The sequence below is a fragment of the Dipodomys ordii genome, unplaced genomic scaffold, assembly GCF_000151885.1.
Source record: "Dipodomys ordii isolate 6190 unplaced genomic scaffold, Dord_2.0 Scaffold40, whole genome shotgun sequence".
NCBI lineage: Eukaryota > Metazoa > Chordata > Mammalia > Rodentia > Heteromyidae > Dipodomys > Dipodomys ordii.
In genome coordinates this window covers 6,126,009-6,140,152 of record NW_012267256.1, presented here as the reverse complement: position 1 = coordinate 6,140,152, position 14,144 = coordinate 6,126,009, and the positions used below count along the sequence as shown (strand labels likewise).

General features: G+C 41.3%; 1 protein-coding gene across 1 annotated transcript in view; it reads right to left on the bottom strand.

Annotated features, from left to right (window-relative positions):
* Trpm6 (transient receptor potential cation channel, subfamily M, member 6) overlaps positions 1-14,144 on the bottom strand; it is a 106,295-nt gene that overhangs the window by 76,716 nt on the left and 15,435 nt on the right. The window contains exons 3-9 of the mRNA XM_013018395.1: positions 11,174-11,345; positions 9,453-9,621; positions 7,840-7,963; positions 5,927-5,999; positions 5,717-5,817; positions 3,420-3,554; positions 1,616-1,669 (exon numbers count right to left, since the gene is read on the bottom strand). Coding sequence (XP_012873849.1) covers positions 1,616-1,669; positions 3,420-3,554; positions 5,717-5,817; positions 5,927-5,999; positions 7,840-7,963; positions 9,453-9,621; positions 11,174-11,345 — 828 coding nt within the window. The remainder of the gene's footprint in view (positions 1-1,615; positions 1,670-3,419; positions 3,555-5,716; positions 5,818-5,926; positions 6,000-7,839; positions 7,964-9,452; positions 9,622-11,173; positions 11,346-14,144) is intronic.

Here is a 14,144-nt window from a genome sequence, read left to right as displayed (position 1 = left end):
AAAAAAAAAAAAAGCCGGAAGTGGTGCTGTGGCTCAAGTGGTAGAGCTCTAGCCTTGAGCTGAAGAGCTGAGGGACAATGCCCAAGCCCAGAGTTTAGGCCCCATGACCGGACCTCCCCCCCCAAAAAAAAGACATGCAGAGTGCTATAGATGAAGATCTCTGAATGGACAGATTGTGAACAATAGCTATGAGCAAGAAAAAGGTATATATATATATATATATATATATATATATATATATTTCTTTCTTTTCACTGTTCATTTGTGTGTGTGTGTGTGTGTGTGTGTGTGTGTGTGTGTGCCCGCACATGCATGCAAGCGCACCATAGCTCCACTTTCAACATGTTGGTATTTATTGGAGACAAAAGTCTCATGGACTTCAATGCCTAGACTGGCTTTAAATTGTGATCCTTAGATCAGCCTCCTGAGTAGCTAACATCACAGGTGTGAATCACAGATGTACATCTTAATAGATAAAAGTACTATTTTTGATGTTCCTGGGGGGGAGGGAAAAAAGCAAGTCATGGCCAGGTGCTGAAGGCTCATGCCTATAATCCTAGATACTCAGGAAACTGAAATCTGAGGATCATGATTTGAAGTTAGACCAGACAGCAAAGTCCCTAAGATCCTTATCTCCAATTAACCACCAGAAAATGGGAAGTGGCTGTGGCTCAAGGTGGTAGAGCAGTAGCCTTGAGCAGAAAAGCTCAGGGACAGCACCTAGGCCCTGAGTTCAAGAACCACAACAGGAAAAAAAAAAGTAATTCATAAACCAGATGCTGATGGCTCACATCTGTAATCCTAGCTACTCAGCAGGCTAAGATATGAGGATTATGGTTCAAAGCCAGCAAAGCAGAAAAGTCTATGAAATTCTTTTGTGTGTGTGTGAAATTCTTATCTCTAATAAACTAGTTTAAAAAAAAGCCAGAAGCAGTACTTTGGCTCAAGTGGTAGAGTGATATTCTTAAGCAAAAGAAAAAGAAAAAAAGAGAAAAAAGCTCAGAGACAGCACCCAAGCCCTAAGTTCAAGCCCCAGGACTGGTATAAAAATAAAAGTAAGTCATGAGCTCCATGCAGGTGGGTTAAAAATTTAAAAACATTAATAAAGAAGAAAATGCAGGAGTATAGTTCTAAAATTATTTAGAATCACATGTTAAAAAAACAAGTAACTCCAACTCATACACAGGATTAAAATTATGCAAACCAATGTTATATATATTTATATAAGTGCACAGTTACCCACACATATGCAAATACACAAAGCCATTCACAGTCTACCTTGTTAAATCTAAAAATTTCTTTTTTCACATTTTAACCCTGGGAAGCTGGGAAGAATTCCAAAGTTGATAGTGTTTCATTGTTGCTTTTTTTTTTAGTGTTTTGGTTTCATGAATGTTACATGAATATACTTTGAATTGTATACATACTGCTTTAAAATAGCTACTTAGTTTTTTCATGTAGAGATAAAAGTAAATCATTGAAAATGAAATATAAGAGCAGGTAGTTAACTAGAAAACCCAAATCTAAATTTAATAAAGCAAGATTGGATGAATCCACTATCACAAGGCTAAAATAACATACAAAAGTTATTTTCGCATGTTAGAAGTTAGGTTACCTGTTTTACATCTTGGACAAGATAACGCAAAAACATATTACTTGGGCCTTGTTTCTGTGACAAAGAACAACAGGAAGAGTTATTCCCTTTAACCCCATATGACAGACAACATTTTATTTCAGAATATATGAGTAACCGAATACACTTACCATATACAGTAACAGAATATGAAATTTTGACTTAATAACTTTAAAGAAGGACTAACAACAACAATAATAATAATGATAACCTAAAGAAGGGATTTCTAAAGAAGATACAATTAGGTAAAATATTCTTCAAAGTAATATGTATAGCAAGGATGTTAATTTATGTGGTAAGAGGCAGAAATAAATTTTAAGTAATTTATAAATATTCTTTACCATAAGTAACTGTCACACAATCACAAAGTACATTGACTCAAGTGGTACTTTCTTGAATCTTTACAATGTTCAATCAGGTTACTAAGGGATTCCATGCACTGTTTATAATGGAAATAATATATAATATAATCATGGGAAAAACTACATATTTATACTAGAAAACAGGCAACAATACAATCATGTGTGTGCTAAGAAAAAGAGTTACAAATAAATCATACTCTCATGGCACTTGTGGCTTATTCCTATAATCAACCCAGGAGGTTGACATCTGACCATCAAGGTTTGCAGCCAGCCCAGCAGGAAAATCCTTGAGACTCTTATCTCCAATTAACTACCAAAAAGCCAGCAGTGGAGCTGTGGCTTATGTGGTCGAGCACCAGGCTTGAGCGAAAAAGCTAAGAGACAGTGCCTAGGCCCTGAGTTCAAGCACTAGTACTAGCATCAAAAACAAATAAAAAGAACAAATAATCTACTCTCAGGAACAAATCATTGTGAATAACTAGAGTATTCAAGAACGAAGGACTTGAATGGATTTTTTAATTGTGTAAATACCGTACAGAGGGGTTACAATTACATGAGCAAGATAATGAGTACATTTATTATCAAGCATTGTTGCCTCCTCCTTTGTTTCCCCTTACCATCCCTTCCCATCTCCCCCCTCTCGCTCCCCCTCCCCCGCCAAAGTTGTTTGAATGGATTTTTTTTTTTGGCCAGTCCTGGGGCTTGAACTCAGGGCCTGGGCACTGTCCGTGAACTTCTTTTGCTCAAGGCTAGCACTCTACCACTTGAGCCACAGTGCCACTTCCAGCTTTTTCTGTTTATGCCGTACTGAGGAATGGAACCCAGGGCTTCATGCATGCTAAACAAGCACTCTAACATTAAGCCACATTCCCAGCCCACTTAAATAGATCATTGAAGAAAGGACAATATGGAAAGGATAAGGAAGAATAATTCCAGGAGGACGCATAGCTGAAGCAGTTGCTGTTCCAATGAATCAGGCAGCCTCGTTTCAACAGCATTTTCCATAAGGAAGATGCAAGAACAACATTTTAATAGTTGGCTGTTAGTCGGATAAAATGGAATTGGTTAGAATGTTTCTTTTTTGGTTGAAAAGTCCGTGTATCTACAAATGGTCTGTGTAGAGACTCATACTCAAGGTGACAGAGTACCAATAACTCACACCTATAATCCTAGCTACCCAGGAGGCTCAGATCTGGAGACTGAGGTTCAAAACCACCTTGGGCAGGAAAGTCTATGAGTCTCTTATCTCCAATTAACCACCAAAAAGCTAGAGGTGGAGGTGTGGCCCAAGTGGTAGAGCTCTAACCTTGAGCAACAGAGCTAAAGGACAGTGCCCAGGTCATGAGTTTAAGCCCCACTACAAGCACCAAGAAATTCTTTTTAAAATCTTAAGGGAGATGACTGACGGACTGTTCATTACTCACTGTGTTATAGAGCTCTTCCAGTCGCTGGATGGTGAGAAATCGGTGGAGGTTCACTCCACTTTCTATTAAGAGCTTCACAAAATCTACCCGATCCATCACTAAAGCATCTAGCATTGCTTGCTCTAGGGCACCATGCTTCAGAAGAGAGAAATACATAAGAGATACAATGGCAATTAACAAAACAGAAATAAGTAAAGGTGATTATGACCACTAGCATTGTAAGTAATCTTTTATTCTATTTTTCTCTAATTTATATTATCAATACAATTCTACTGTGTGGTTAGAAGCGGTGAAAAGAGAGCATAAGACGAACAAGTTAGGCAAGTCCTTTTTATGAGGATTTTCACTCAAGTCAGATAATTGAAATCAAAGAGAGCTAGGCACTGGTGGCTCACACCTGTAATCCTAGCTACTCGGGAGGCTGAGATCTGAGGATCCAGCCAGGCAGGAAAGTCCGTGAAACTCTTATCTCCAATAAACCACCAGAAAACCAGAAGTGGTGCTGTGGCTCAAGTGGGAGATGACTAGCCTTGAGCTGAATCGCTGAGGGACAGCACCCAGGCCCAGAGTTCAAGACCCATGACTGACAAAAAGGAAGAGGAGGAGGAGGAGGAGGAAAAAGAGAAGAAAACAAAAGAAATCACAGAAGAAGAGAAGGAGGAGGAGGAGGAGGAGGAAAAAGAAAAGAAAACAAAAGAAATCACAGAAGAAGAAGGAGGAGGAGGAGGAGGAAGAAAAAGAAAAGAAAAGAAAAGAAATCACTGCCCATAAAGGAACAGTTTACTAACTTGAACAAAAGGAGCTCTGGGTTTTACTGATTCTTTTTGAGGAATGGGTTGGAGTGTGTTCACTATCTGTCAGTCATAGACATCCTTTCAGGAGAAATGTTCCTCTTGTGTGGAAGGACCTAGCTTGTCTTTGGTAGGCAAATGGATGGTCAGCTTCGTTTGAGTTAGGGCTGCGGAAATCAACTAGCGACACTGTCTTAGCATTAAGCTAGGCTTGAAGAACCTGCAGTACTGAGAAAGCACAAGATGTGTAGTTGAAGAAATCACATCTAATAAGACAAGTTAGCTTCTTGTGATAGTCGTGGATAAAACATTTTCCAAATGACTGACTCACCACCATGCTTTCACAGCTGAGTAGCATCTGACTCAAGAGTTTTGAGGCAGCAAAAGGGACAAACACAATATAAAGACCAAGAGGCCAGCTGTTTACCCCATTTGAGTCAGCTCTCAGGTATCTGTGAGTGCCAGGGAAAAGTCAGTAATTTTCACAAAAGCAAGGCTTCGAGTTTCTACAAAGTCACCTAAGCACTTGCTATCAGAGTTCACTGGTGACAAGTGTTATCTTAGAGCAGAATGTTGGTTCTGCTCCAACAGGCTGCCTGAGAGCTAAGTTAATCCTGGGGGCTTACTGAAGGCATCTCCTGGGACAAAGGTTTTCCTTGGTAATAATTTCCCCCGGTCTCTGTTTGTAATTTGTGCAGCCATTTTGAACCTTGTAACCTTTAACTCGGATTAGTCATACATAAGTGGCACTTAGTCTATAAACATTCTGACCTTGTGGCTGAATCCTGTGCTTTATGACAGAACTATAGAAGAAAACACACATGACGCTTTTAATCAGCATTAAGTAAAGGGCACAGAATTTCTTTGCATTTCTGTCCCCCAGTGGTGGTAATGTTTCCTGAAGCACGTTTTGCACTTACTAAGTTCTATGCAAAAAATAATCAAATAAACGGGACAACTTTTAAGTTGTAACAAACAAAATGAAAATTGTTTCATTTGATCATAAGTTAAAAATCCTTTCAGCTGGTTGCCAGAGGTTCACACCTGGAGTCCTAGCTACTCAGGAAGTTAAGATCTGAGGGTCGAAGTTTGAAGCCAGCCTAGGCAGACAAAACTGAGAGACTCTTATTTCCAATTAACCAGCAAAAGGCCAGAAAGTAAGGGTATGGCTCAAGTGACAGAGGGCCAGTCATAAGCAAAAGAGCTAAGCAAGAGGTCCAAGGCCCAAGTTCAAGCCTCAGTGTCCTCACCACACACACACACACACACACACACTAACCTCCATTCTGTTTTTCCTCCAACTTCCTACTTCAGTTTCAATTAGCTCAAGGGATGGAAAAAGCTATTTTCAGTGAGGTAAAGTAGAATAGGGAAATACCTTAGTTTTCCAGTGGTGCCCAGCTATACAGATGTTATCTATCACTCCTTCAATTTTCTATTTGTCCTCCCGTAACAAACCAGCATGTAAAAATGTTTTTTTTCCAAATAACTTCACCTTCACTATACCTTCCAATGTTGCCCATATGTTAAGATGTGTTTCTTGGCAATGTCCATTCTGTCCCAAGCCATTGCCAGGTTTAATTGTTCTGATATTGATAAGTTTGTGCCTAGGACAAAAGCAAGGGAAAAAACCATAGGTGTATTCAAACTGTCAAATATCAACGGCCCTAGAATATGAAAATAGGAAACAAGGAACGAATTGGTTCAGTCGCTCACCCTTCAGCAGAGCTGTCAGAATTGCTAGGTCAAGGTCTTGCTGCTCCTCAGAATCCACATCAAATATGGTAATCTAGAATAGTTTAAGAAACACAATTATTCTAGGTATTCACACACCATGAGGAACGTAAAGATGCAATACCTCTACATAAATATATAAATATAAAATAATATTTATCAAAATAAACTCCAGGAAATGGAAACAAGAGGTTTTTCTTTGTTGTTGTTGTTTTCCTTTGCTTTTTGTCTTGTTTGTTTATCTGTCTTTGAGAAAGTAAAAAGGGGTGCGGGGGGGGCACAAAAATGGAGGGCAAAGATGATCAAATGCAGCAGGGGTACTCAGTAGACACCATGTTGAAAATGAATGATGCGACTTGTGGGTAAGGTCAGAAGGGAAAATCTGGGAGAGAGGAAAGGAATGACACTGTCCAAAAAGAAATGTACTCTTTTCCTGACCTCGGTGCCTGTAACCCTAACAATAAAAATAAAAAAGAAACAACTATTTAATAATAATTGAAAATAAAATTAAAAAAGGAAAGAGAATGCTGCATATCCTACAGACTCCTAAAAAAATTTCAAGCAGTATTAATAGAATGCACATGTAAGCAAACAAATTGAGGAGAATATTCATTTTGTAATTTCCAAACAACATAAAGTTTAACTTTGTGTGAATATATGTTTGTGTGTGTTCACATACATGAGTGTGCCTGACTTGAGCTTGAACTCAGGATTGCTGCACTTTTTTACTCAAGGTTAGGGATCAACCTTCAGATCTCTAATTCTACTTCTAGCTTTTTGGTGGCTAACTCGAGATTAACCAGTAATCTTCAGATCTCAGCTTGCTGAGTAGCTAGGGTTACAGGCATGAGACACCAGTGTCTGACCAATTCTAACATTTTTTTTAACTTATAGAAAACTTTTTTAAGTAGGTTGACAAAGAATGGGAGAAATTTGGGGCTGGGAATGTGGATAAGTGGTAGAGTGCTTGTCTGGCATGCATGAGGCCCTGGGTTCAATTCCTTAGCACCTCATAAACAGAAAAGGCTGGAAGTAGTGCTGTAGATCAGGCGGTAGAGCACTAGTTGTAAGCTGAAGAGTTGAGGGACAGCACCCAGGCCCAGAGTTCAAGCTCCACCACCGACCAAAAATAAATAAATAAATAAAAAAGAATGGGAGGAATTTGGAGAGTGGGAACTAAATTGTAAATATTCCAAGCACCCTACAACTTACTGCATGGCTAACATGCTCTGAAAATATTTGTATTTTTACTACTTCTGATACATTTTCCGTAATGCTGATTATTCGAAGTGCTTTGATCCAGGGAGAACGTAGAATCTAAAGCGTGCGGGGTAGGACGGCGATGTGGGGGTGAGCAGTCACGTTGACTCAACACAGGGGCTAATTCTAGAAAGTAACATCCGTCTCACTCCAGCTTTGTTTAAATTCCGCATTTTCAAACAGGCACCGGTGGCTCATACGCGCGATCCTAGCTACTCAAGAAGCAGAGATGTGAGGATCCAGGTTCGATGCCAACCAGGCTAGGAAAACACATGGCTCTTATCTCCCATTAACCAGCAAAAGCCAGAAGTGAAAGCTATGATTCAAATGGCAGAGTGCTAGCCTTGAGCACAGAAGGATAGGGGTCAGTGCTCCTGTCCTGGATTCAGGCCTCACACACACTCACACACACTCACATGCACACACTCACACACTCACACACACACGCATGCATGCATGCACACACGCACATGCACACACTCACATGCACGCACATACTCACACACACGCATGCATGCACGCACGCACATACACACTCACACACTCTCACACACACACACACACACATGCACGAGTGAAGAGAAAGAAATATGGAAATTTCTGGAAACCTGTGCTTTTGGAGACACCATACTTACGGAATCCCTGTAGGCCATGCACTGCATTAGAATGTGGAAGAGGTGTCTGGACTGCTCGGGGCTGAAGTTGAAGGTGCTTTCGATCATGCTGAGGATCCCGTCTTTCACCTGCGGACGCAGCATCCTGCCAGAGAAAAAAACGTCCCCACGCAATACAACCCAGAGAAGGGCCACAGCCGGCAGCCTCGGCCACGAAACCCACGTCGCCACCTGACCTGCACCGTTCTGCCAGAGAGCAGCGAGCTGAGCAGGAGGGAAAGGGCGCCAGCAAGAGGCTAAATGTCTACGTGATGATGAATGGACCTGCCACAACCCTGAACCTGTGAGGTACAGGTCTCTCTGTCTCTCTGTCCCTCTCTCTGTCTCTCTGTCTCTGTCTATGTCTCTGTCTGTCTCTGTCTCTTTGTCTCTCTCTATTTCTCTCTGTCTTTGTCTCTCTCTGTCTCTATCTCTGTCTCTCTGTCTCTTTCTCTGTCTCTCTCTGTCTCTGTCTCTGTCTCTCTCTGTCTCTCTCTCTGTCTGTCTGTCTGTCTCTCTCTCTCTCTCTCTCTCTCTCAGCAGTACTAGAATTTGAACTCAGGATCTCACTCTTCCTTACCAGGCACTCTACACCACTTCAGCTATACTCCTACTCCTTTTTGCTTTGGTTGTTTTTCAAGCAGGGTCTTGCATTTTTGCCTACGAACAGCCACCTACACCTCCAAGGATTCCCACCATGCCGTCTCACCTGCTTTATTTGTTGAGATGCTGCTCATTTTTGCTCATGGCTTCACACCATGATCCTCCTTATTGCTGCCTCCAGAGTAACTGGGCTTACAGGTGGGAGCCACCAGCTCCAACCCAGCTCTTCAGATGATAGATTGAGGGATTAAGGCTACCAAATTCTCGAAAGGATCAAAACCCCTAAAAGGTTTAAGAATTACTCATCCAGGGTGAACAAGAAAGGAAGAAGTCTGAGAAGAGAGAGGAGAGGTAGAAGGTAGAACTGAAAAGATGGGGAGAAAAAAATGCAAGAAGAAATCTCAACATACCTATGTGAAAATGGAGTTAGGAAACTTAAAGGGCTAGGTGTGGGGCCAGAAAGAACGATGAAAGGGCTGACATTGATCAAGAGCCGCTGTGCTCATGAACTACTTAAAGATAATAAATTAATAAACTTAGTTAAGAAAGAAGGAAGCACCAGGTACTGGTAACTCACACCTGTAACCCTAGCTACTCAGGACGCTGAGATCTGAGGATCATGGTTCAAAGCCAGCTCAGGCAGGAAGGTCTGTGAGACTCTTTTCTCCAACTAAGCCCCTGTGAAAAGCTCAAACACCTAGTCCTTGAATTCAAGCCACCTGACAAAAAAAAGCAAGAGAGGGAGGGAGGGAGGGAAGGAAGAAAGGAAGGAAGGAAGGAAGGAAGGAAGGAAGGCCATTTCTCAGCTAAGAAAATAGCAGTCCTTCTGGAGCATGTTGGTACTGATGAACAAATAGAGTCGCTGAACATTGTGTTCCAATCTCAGCCTCTGTGCTCCAAGGATGTGGCCACATAAATGCAGCTGGAAGAAGAAGCAGCGTGGAGGAAGGAGACATCACTGGAGTCACACAGAGGAAGAGCTAGCCACTCACCCTTCGTCGGCTAAGTGTTTGTGAGTGAAGGCCAGGAGGTCGGCCGCTCTGCCCGAACCTTCACAGACCACCACAGGGACTTCGTTCTTCACCGTCTCCCACACCGACAGGATGACGTTGGGGCCGCCTTCCACCACCAGCCCCATCACGGGCACCCCTGGGAGTGAGCCTGGTTCAGATCACACACAATTCCACCTGGTTACGTGGCCCCCCTAGCCCAGCCAGCCAGTCTCTCTACACGCGCAGCTGAAGATGACCACCTCTCGCCATGCCTGCACAGACCCTCACTCTGCTGCTTTACCCAGACTTGCCCAGATCAAGAGCAAACCAGGAACAGATTTCAAATAAAACGTTGGCATAAATACGGTGAGAGTACCTTCCAGCTTTTGCCAGAAAATAAAGGCAGATAAAGATACACAGTGATAATTATTTGAAAAAAAACAAACAAACAAATCCTGTCCTCAAGAGATCTTAGCTTTTCCTCGCAGGAAATTCTAAAAGTATCTGTGCGTACACAGCTGCGTGATGGATTGTGCATCTCCACGGATGATCAGCCCGTTGCCATTTCCATCCGTGTTTTGTTTTTGCATCTGGGTCTCGCTAGGTAAGCCAGGATGGCCTCAGATTCGCAATCCTCCCACCTCAGCCTTCGAGTGTCGGAATTACAACTGTGCCGCACTCGTGGTGTGAATGTGAACATGGTGTGGGGTCAGCAACTGTCCCCTCCCTCCCTGCGAGCTGCTCTCCGCTGGGAATGACAAGTACAGGAATGCATCCTGCCTTCACCCACTGAGAAATGCCTGCGTACAGGCTCAGTAAGCTTGTAATGATAGTGATTTCTAGGAATGAGATTGGATGGGCAAACTTCAAACCCTTAATATATCAATATGTTCTATTTTCCACTGTTCAGATTTCATACAGTGGTCCTATATTAAGAATGGGGGAAAACTCACTGTGGAGTCATTCTTTCATAAAAGAGATGAAGTGAAACAAAGCTTGACAGGCCATGAAGAATTTATCCTACTTGTATATTTACAGTGTATACATGGCTATATATTTTATATGTCTGTATACAGATAGCTGTGTAACAGGTTAACACATAGCCAGACCACTGTGGAAGCTAGTCATTACACCATTAACTGTGGGAGAGAAAGAGGAGGATTGTACAAATCATAGATTTCTTATTTAAGTTTAAACATCACATTGACATTTTCCTTTTTTGTGTATGTGCCAGTCTTGGGGTTTGAACTCAGGGCCTGGACACTGTCCCTGAGCTTCTTTTGCTTAAGGCTAGCCCTTTACTCTGTAAGCCACAGCTCCTTTGCTAGCCTTTTTTTTGCAGGGGGGTGTCAGAGTTTATTGAAGATGAGAGTCTCATGGAATTTGCTGCGTGGGTTGACTTCAAGTCGCAATCCTCAGATCTCAGCCTCCTGAGTAGCTAGGATTGCAGGGCATGAGGTACCAGTGCCTGGTGACATTTTACCTTTTAATCATTATTTTTTCCAATTTTATTTCTTGAGAGAAGAAAAGTTCACACACAACATCATCCTCACACTTCAGCAATAGAGACTCTGAACTTGGGGGCCAAAGGCCAAGGCTGACCTGCAGATCTCTCCCTGACATAGAGACCTGGCGTCCACACGGATGACAGCAGATACCAGCCTTCCCCCCCAGCAGGACTTCAGCCACGTGTGTTGGCTGAGCCCTGTGACAGAACTCACGGCTGTGTATTTTCTGCAGTGAGATATACTTCTCCAGGCTCCTCCGGAGCTTCATTTCGTTTCCATACTTGCCCACAGTCCCATCGTCGGACAGGATGAAGTGTGAGTGCATGCAGTTGAGGGTGGTGAGCGTGCTGAGCGGGTTCCCCAGGGTCTGGTACATGCACACCACCTGAGACACAGCAAGGACAAGGGAAGGTCAAACGGATCCCGAAGCCTGTGGCTCACACCTGTCATCCTAGCTACTCAGGAGGCTGAAATCGGAGGACTGTGATTCAAAGCCAGCCTGGGCAGAAAAGTCCATGATACTGTTAGCTTCAATAAAGTAGCACAAAGCTGGAAGTAGAAATGTGGCTCAAATGGTAGAGTCACAGCCCTGAGCAACAAAACCCAGTGAGAACCTGAAGCCTTGAGTTCGAAACCCACTACAGCCTCTCAAAAAAGAGGTCACAGCTCAGCTCTTTCCTTGGGCTTAATAACCACCCAGCCAGGTCCAATTTCATCCAACTGAAAACAAAAAGGAAAACAACACAATCAAGGTCTTTCTTAATATACCTGAACACTTCCTTAAGATGTATAAGCTTAAACGAGTGGGTTTAATAATTCCTCTAATTAAGAATGGTAACCATGGGTTCCAATATAAAAAAACAACTTTCATACAACACCAAAAAAGGGGGGGGATGGGATGTGTAAGTTTGTGCTCTTGTATCTTGCATAAGATATGTAAACTAAAAAAAAAAAAACTTGAATAATGATCAATTCCTGCCCTGTTTTTTTCAGGCTGATTTTCCTCTTGTGTAAATGAGGATGATAATCACTCCTATGTTAGAGGATTTCTGTGAGGCTTCAAAGAAATAATGTACATAAAAAGCACAATGACATTTGACAAATATTAAGTTTTCGTGGTTACCTTTATCATTCCAAAACATAACACCAAGGTTAGAAATCAGAAATAGAATGGTTTATAGATTTACTATACATATTTTGTGTCTATGGTAAAATAATAAACAATGAAAATGTTACTAGGTTGAATTGTAAAAAAAAAAAAAAGTCTTTGAAGGAGTAGAACTGGCTCAAGTGGTGGAGCGCCAGCCCCAGTATCAGCACAAAAAATGATAATAGATTTTTGAAGTCCCTAAAGATAAGTATAAAAATACTGTGCAAAAATCTATGTACAAGGATATTGAATCTCACAGGCAGCCAAAGTAAATTGGAACAGTTAGGTATTGTTTTATATCTATCAGATTGCCCCAAAAGAACAAAACCTAGAAGACCCTAAATGACAAAGGTACAGAGTAACAATTGCTCTCGTAGCAAATATGGATTTTTTTTCAAACACAATGTACGGGGTCTCAAGTTTTGAAATGCATATACCAACTGGACTAATCATTCTTCTTTAAGAATTTTTTTCTAGAGAGAAATAAACTAGCACCAAACATATCTATGTCTTATCACAATATTAATATTATTATCTGTAAGAGTGACAAACAGGAAACCACCACAAAACACAATTATACAGAAATAACTGATTGAGTTATAAAGTAGTAGAACACTACCAGGCATGAGGTGAACAACAGTGCTTGTAATTCTAGCTACTCTAGAGCCTGAAAACTGGATGATCTTGGTTCAAAGCCTGCTTGGGCAGAAAAGCCTACGAAATTCTTAACTCCAATTAACTAGTATAAAAGCACAGGGACAGCACCCAGGCCCTACACACACACACAAAAGGGAACTATTAGAAAGGAGGAAGGGAAACAGCAGGAAGAGGATAATGGAACAAGAGAGGGTAATGGGGGCAAATTGATCAAAATACTTAGTGCATGATTGTGAAAATGTCATTATGAAATCCATTATTTTGTACAATTAGTGTACACTAATAGAAATTTTAAACTAATTCATAAATACTAGACTGTATGGTTAATATTGAAATATGATAACAACATTATAGTTATATTTTCTTAAATTGCTCCTAGATTTCAGAAATCCATCGTGAGTATTTACAGATAATATTTGGCTCAAAATTCTAAAGACTAGCTGATGGAGTGGCTCAAGCCTGTGTAGCAACTACAAGGTCCTAAGTTCAAACCCCAGTACTGCATAAATAAATGAATGAGAGCATTGTTGGAAACATGAAGAAACATGTATACTTCACTGGTGAGTACCCATATAGAATTTTATACACTGTTAAAATTACATAGGTTTAAGAGTGCAGAAAGTGTTTAAGAGCATATGAAGTGTTTATAAGAGTGTGGGAAAGGTTAATAAGTGTGTGGGAAAGGTTTATAGGAGAATGAGAAGGGTTTATAAAGCCATGTGTGTGTGTATATATATATATATATATATATATATATATATATATAATCAAATATAATGTTGCTATTTCATGGATTTTTCACCTGTTGAGAGGGTCTCTGGAATGTAACTCCACAATAGGCAAGGGATCACTGTAGTTATCTTGCTTCTTTAGACCTTTTTATCCAACATCTTATGTTTACAAAAAAAAAATCCTACATGTCTTATAAATAGACTTAGATCAGCCCATTCCCTTCAGATAAGACCAAAGGATCAAATACACTCAAGTAAATGAAGCAGAGATTAACAGGCAAGGGGTGGGGGATGAGAACTAGCAAGGATGTGTCTTGTTTTGCCTCATGCAAACCACAACAAATGTATTGACTGTTTCAGGACAGGTGCCATGGAAGAGATTTACACAGCATATAGCACAGTGTGATTTATAGTTCAGGAAATGGTTCTGGCTACAGTGTTGAGAATAGAGACAAGAGAACCAGGAAGAGAAGCTATCGCAATCATTACAGCATCTGAAATGGTCCTTGGACACACACCCCGTACCCCACCCCATCAGCAGGAAGGGAACCAGAGATGTCAAATGCTAGGTTTATATTTTGAAAATGGAGGTGAGATCATTTTTTTGGGGGGGTCCGGTCGTGGGGCCTGAACTCTGGGCCTGGGC